The sequence below is a fragment of the Zalophus californianus genome, chromosome 5, assembly GCF_009762305.2.
Source record: "Zalophus californianus isolate mZalCal1 chromosome 5, mZalCal1.pri.v2, whole genome shotgun sequence".
NCBI lineage: Eukaryota > Metazoa > Chordata > Mammalia > Carnivora > Otariidae > Zalophus > Zalophus californianus.
The window spans coordinates 61,457,795-61,463,794 of NC_045599.1; the positions used below are offsets into that span (position 1 = coordinate 61,457,795).

The 6,000-nt window shown below is 38.2% G+C and overlaps 1 protein-coding gene across 2 annotated transcripts in view; it reads left to right on the forward strand.

Moving 5' to 3' along the window:
* Positions 1–5,446, forward strand: part of CKMT2 (creatine kinase, mitochondrial 2) — a 31,130-nt gene extending 25,684 nt beyond the window's left edge. For both annotated transcript variants that reach the window (XM_027604901.2, XM_027604902.2), the window contains exon 10: positions 5,194–5,446. In XM_027604901.2, coding sequence (XP_027460702.1) covers positions 5,194–5,313 — 120 coding nt within the window. In that variant the 3' untranslated portion in view covers positions 5,314–5,446. The remainder of the gene's footprint in view (positions 1–5,193) is intronic.
* The last annotated feature ends 554 nt before the right edge of the window (positions 5,447–6,000 follow it).

Genomic DNA, 6,000 nt, shown 5'->3' on the forward strand with positions numbered 1-6,000 from the left:
TAGCCTAAGAGAAAAAGGGAATGGAGAAGCAGCTTCAACAGCCTTGCCTTATTCACAAAAGTCGAGACTTCCTCTTTCCCCACTGAGTCCTGAGTCCGGTTAGTGTTTCATTCTGTAGTACTAACCCTCCATGGGAAATAACCACATGAAAGGAAGCACAAGGTAAGCTGAGAACATATAGGCAAGTAAAGGAGTTCATGGTGGGACTGTTGTCAGCACCTCGCCCGAGAGGTATTCCAGCAATCTTTGAGCAACAGGAGCTCTCTTATGCCAAAGGACAGCAGAATTTTATCACCATGATGTCAGAGAACGTGTGTGCTCTCTGAGGGTGGTAAAAGAGTGGAATTTGCTCTTTATTCTGAATTTCCTTTGGTGAAAGCCATGCTTCACTTTTAGCATTTTTAGATACTTGATAGTTTATAAAGTTTTATGTTTTCAAGCTAAAGATGGCATATAATGTATGTGCTAGGTATCTAAAAGATTGTGCTCACGAAATAATCTTTAGGATTCTGTGAACACATAGGAGGAACAGCATTCATAAACTATAGGTAGGCCTGGAGTGATGCATGAGACGGAGCATAAAGAGCCCACTTAAAGAACATGCAGCTGAATCCTAAGCCAGTACTGATCCCAGTAAGTCATACCAATTTATCTGGATATGGTCCCGTTGAATGTATTATGCCCATTATTAATTGAAAAGCCTTTTTCTCTTATAACATGCAAATCTTAGTAACTCAGTGGCTGGTTATTAAATCTTTGCATTATTGATGCTCTTTCTTCTTCCTTGCTAGCTCTCAAATATTTCACTGCCTATTGGTGTATCCCTACCAGTAAACTGAGAAAAGGGAAGGAGGAAACACTCAAATCAGCTTGTGTGCTTCCACCTCTGGTAAAGTACTCGAGGAAGAAGTAGCCCTAAATACAATTTCTGAAATATACTGAGTAATATGTGGTGTAGTGCATAAACAAGATCTGGAGCATAAGTCTGTCTGCTTCTAATGTTAACTAGATTTTTATTACTGGAAATAATAATTTCCAGTAATAAGGCAGTTAAAAAAAAATTTTTTTAAAGCCTAACTGTAAGTTAATAGGTGACCGTTATAAAAGCTAGAAAAATGCCAAAAAGTATTAAAAAATAACACTACTTATTTAACTTAACCCTAAGAAAACCATTGTATTGCCTTCCATTTTTTAAATGATTGTTTTATTTATGTAAAACTTACATTTTGTATAGTTTTATTCACATGAATAAATTTATTCATGAGTTCACAGCTCTTATTCAGGAAAACAGTGATTCTCTTTAATGTATTAGGTCAATCATATGCTTTGCTCTGGGTGAGGCTGAATTGACAACTCCATGTGCTGTGCTATCCTCACCACAAATGTAGATACCATCTGTCACCATAAAGTGCTATTACGATAACACTGACCATATTCCCTTTCATCCTTGTCACTTACTCATTCCATAACTGGAAGCCTATACCTCCCATTCCCCTTCACCCATTTTTGCATCTGGCATCCACTAGTTTGTTCTCTGTATTTATGGTCTGGTTTCTGTTTTTTGGTTTTTAGACTACACATATAAATGAAATCATATGATATTTGTCTTTCAGACTTATTTCACTTATAATGCCTTCTAGGCCTATCTATATTGTCATAAATGGCAACATTTCAATCCTTTTTATGGCTGAGTGATATTCCACTGTATATATGTGTGTATGTATATATACATATGTCACATCTTCATCTGTTCATCTATTGATGGACACTTCATCTTGGCTATTTTAAATAATGCTGCAAAAAACGTAGGGGTGGATATAACTCTTCAAATTAGTGTTTTTTGTTTTCTTTGGGTAAATACCAGTAATGAAATTACTGGATCGTATGATAGGTCTGTTTTTAATTTTATGAGGAACTTCCATACTATTTTCCACAGTGGCCGCACCAGTTTACATTGCCACCAGCATCACATGAGGGCTCCTCTTCCACTGAATCCTCACCAACATCTGTCACATCTTGTCCTTGTGATACTGGCCATTCTGACAGGTGCACGGTGCTATCTTGTGGTTTTGGTTTGTATTTCCCTGCTGATAGTGATGTGGAGCATCTTCTTATATGTCTGGTGGCCATCTGTATGTCTTATTGAAGAAAATGTCTATTCAGGAGCTTTGCCCATGTTATAATCAGATGATGTGTTGTTTCGTTATTTTGGAATAGTCCCAATGGTGTGTTACTGCTTTTGTTTTACAGAGGAAGGCTATCCATAAGTATGTTGCTGAGGCCAGTGTCCAAGGGTTTATTGCCTAGGTTTTCTCTGAGGAGTTTTTTTGGTTCCATGCCTCACGTGTAGCTCTTTAATCCATCTTGAGTTCATTTTTGTGTGTGGTATAAGAAAGTGGTCCAGTTTCCCCAGCACCATTTATTGAAAAGACGCTCTTTCCCCCATTGTATACCCTTGCCTCCTTTGCTATAGATTGACCAGAGGATCAAGGGTTCATTTCTGAGCTCTCTGTCCTGTTCCATGGATCTCTGGGTCTCTCTTTGTGCTGGTACCATACTGTTTTGATTACTATAGCCTTGCAGTACATCTTGAAATCTGGGCTTGTGATACCTCCAGCTTTGTTCTTCTCTCTCAAGGTTGCCTTGGCTGTTCGAGGTCTTTTTTGGTTTCATGGAAATTCCAAAATTCTAGGTTGGTGGAAAATGCTAGTGCTGTTTTGATAGAGATTGCACTGAATCTGTAGATTGCTTTGAGCAGTATGGACATTCCAACGATCTTCATTCTTCCAGTCCATGGGCGTGGTATATTTTTCCATTTGTTTGTGTTATCTTCAAATTTCTTTCATCAGTGACTTCTAGTTCTCAGGGGATAGGTCTTTCACCTCCTTGGTTAAATTTATTCCTAGGTGTTGTTTTCTTCTTGGTGTACTTGTAAGTGGAATAGGTTTAATCTCTCTCTCTCTCTCTGCTTCCTCCTTACTATATAAAAATGCAACAGATTTCTGTATGTTGATATTGTATCCTGCAACTTCACTGAGTTCATGTATTCTGATACTTTCTTCCTGTTTTTGTGGGGTTTTTTTGATGGGAACTTTTGGGTTTTGTATGTATAGTATCATGTCATCTGCAATAGTGACAGTTTTACTTCTTCCTAACCAATTTGGACTTTTCTTTCCTTGTCTGATTGCTATGGCTAGGACGTCCGGTACTATGTTGAATAAGTGTGTTTAGTTCAGTTCTTTTTCTGAGGTTTTATCCTACTCTTTTGTTTGGAGCATATTCCTCTGTCTCCTAATTTTGTTGACTTTGTCTTTTTCTATGAATTGGGCAGAACAGCTACTTCTCCTAAACTTGAAAGAATGGTCTTAGGTATGGTTGTCCCATGTGTAGACTTTGTGTACCTGGTGACGGGATGGCTGCACCTATGGCTGATGGCGGGGACAGTCCCTGGGCCCTTGGTGCTGGGACTGCCCTGGGGCTCTCCAAGCAGAAGGCATGCCTTCCATTTTTACAATTATTCAAATATCTTTTTTAAAAAAATTATTTGACAGAGAGAGAGACAGCGAGAGAGGGAACACAAGCAGGGGGAGCCGGAGAGGGAGAAGGAGGCTTCCTGATGAGCAGGGAGCCTGATGTGGGGCTCCCCACATCATCTGATGTGGAGGATCCCAGGGTCCTGGGATCATGACCTGAGCCAAAGGCAGACGCTTAACGACTGAGCCACCCAGGCACCCAAATACCTCTTTTTTAAAAACAAAATATAATCATATATTTTTCCAACATATTCTATGATGAGCTTATTCTTACAATACTAAGTATTCTTCAAAAACATAATTTTTAATGACAGCATAGTAAAGATACTCCATTATCTATTTTAATATCTGAATTGTTGATGTTTTACTTGACCATACCCATACATAATTCTGTAACCATCTCTACACATAACTCTGATCACAACTCTGATTATTTAGTTAGGATATATTTTTAGGAAGAGAATTCCTAGGTTAAAGATGAGGGGACCTCACTTATGACCAAGTTACTTACCAGAAGATTTATATCAAGATAGAGTCCCTTTGGCAGTGAATGAGAGAACCATGTCACCACACCATTATAAACACAAGGGTAGGTTCAAATTGGATAAGTAAAAACTAGGTGTCTGATTAGTGATGACTAGCTTTCTGACCTAACCCTCTCTTGGGGTCTGTTTCCTTATGCATGAAAAGTGGGGAGGGGACTAGACTCAATCATGCCTAAGGTATGTTCAGCTGTAACACGTAATCCCCTCCATCCTTGAGTTATCAAGCATTTTAATGCTATCTGGAATTAAGAAATTGCTTACTATCTTAGTTTGCATCTCTTTAGGAGCAATGCAATTGATTAGGAAGAGGAACCCAAGAAAAAAATTCATAGGTAGATGTGCTCTAATTTAATAAAAAACCGTATTTGTAAATCAAAGTTCTAATTTTTTTTTTAAAAAGCAGGAATTTTTAAAGGTTAATCCTAATATAATTCAGTTTCCTTTAAGTAGCAAACTTGCCTGGTACAGTGAAAACCTGATTTAATTGCCCCCAAACATTTGCTTTTAAATAATTTTTCAGAAAGCTAGCCACTGTGTAAATGATAGTTCAGATACTATCTAAGCTATAGTGCTCAGATAGCTTAGTGGCAGGTCTTAAGAGAGATCCAGGTCAAAGAACAAAACAAAGGTGTCACTGGTAGCTTTTTTTTTTTTAAGATTTATTAGAGCGTGCAAACAGAGGGAGGGGCAGAGGGAGCGAGACAAGCAGACTCTCCGCCGAGCAGGGAGCCCAATGCAGAACTAGATTCCAGGACCCTGAGATCATGACCTGAGCCAAAGGCAGACGCTCAACCAACTGAGCCACCCAGGCACCCCTGTAATTTTACTTTTAGATAAACTTGTAGCAAAGACTGGTTGGGGTGCGGGGAGTGTTTGACATGCACACTAATGGTTTTCATATATTTAAAAAGTTCTCAAAAAAGTAACTCAATCTAAAAATAAGGACTGAGAGCAACCCTCCCCTCCACGATACTTTAGGGAAATACTAAGAAAGAAGAAATTGTTATAAAGTCCACCTAACATGGCAATTTCTTACTTCTCCCAGTATTGTTATTGATTAATGCCTTGCATGTGTCTTCTATGCAAATTATTTTTCTTTTTTTTTAATATCAAAGGTTGAGCTTGTTCAGATAGTCATCGATGGAGTCAACTACCTCGTGGATTGTGAAAAGAAGCTGGAGAAAGGCCAAGATATTAAGGTCCCACCACCTCTGCCTCAGTTTAGCAGGAAGTAAACTTTTTCTTTTCCAAACTATAAATAATCTGTCTGCTGGTATGACAGACATGAAATTTTTACTCTGAGAGTTTTTATAGACTTGGAAAAATGTAAAATTGTCCTATCTTTAAAATAAAACTCTCCTTAATATCCTTAGTTTCCCTGATTTTTTAAAAATCCTACTCCGAAGGCAAATACATCAAATTACAAGTAGCAGCAGGCAAAAATACAGTAAGGCAATGATAAAACATATTTCTAAGACCACTTACACACAAATCTAAAAACCCTCCAATCATCTAGATGCTATAATATCAACACTGTAACAAAACTTTATGGACAACACTGGTGTATTAGTCCCTCATTTTCCAATCATGTTTCTAGCAACTAGAACAAGAGGAGATTGATTTCTCTTGAGGGTGTGGAAATAAATACAACTATACAAATGACAAACAGAGGCTACTCAGGGATAGATACAGAAAGGGTGTCAGCCACCATCACTTAAATTTGTCAGAAATTCAAATACAAGCACACAATAGCACTCTGGTGACAAATGGGAATTTCAGGTATAACCTGATTGGGGTTGTAGGCATGGAGAAACTGAAGGCCGAATAACTCAAAACGGGATGTCCAATGGAAATGGTTTGAGAGAAGTATTATGGTTTTCTTTGGTTGGTCCTGAGTTGGAAGAAGGGTAAAAAAAATTAAG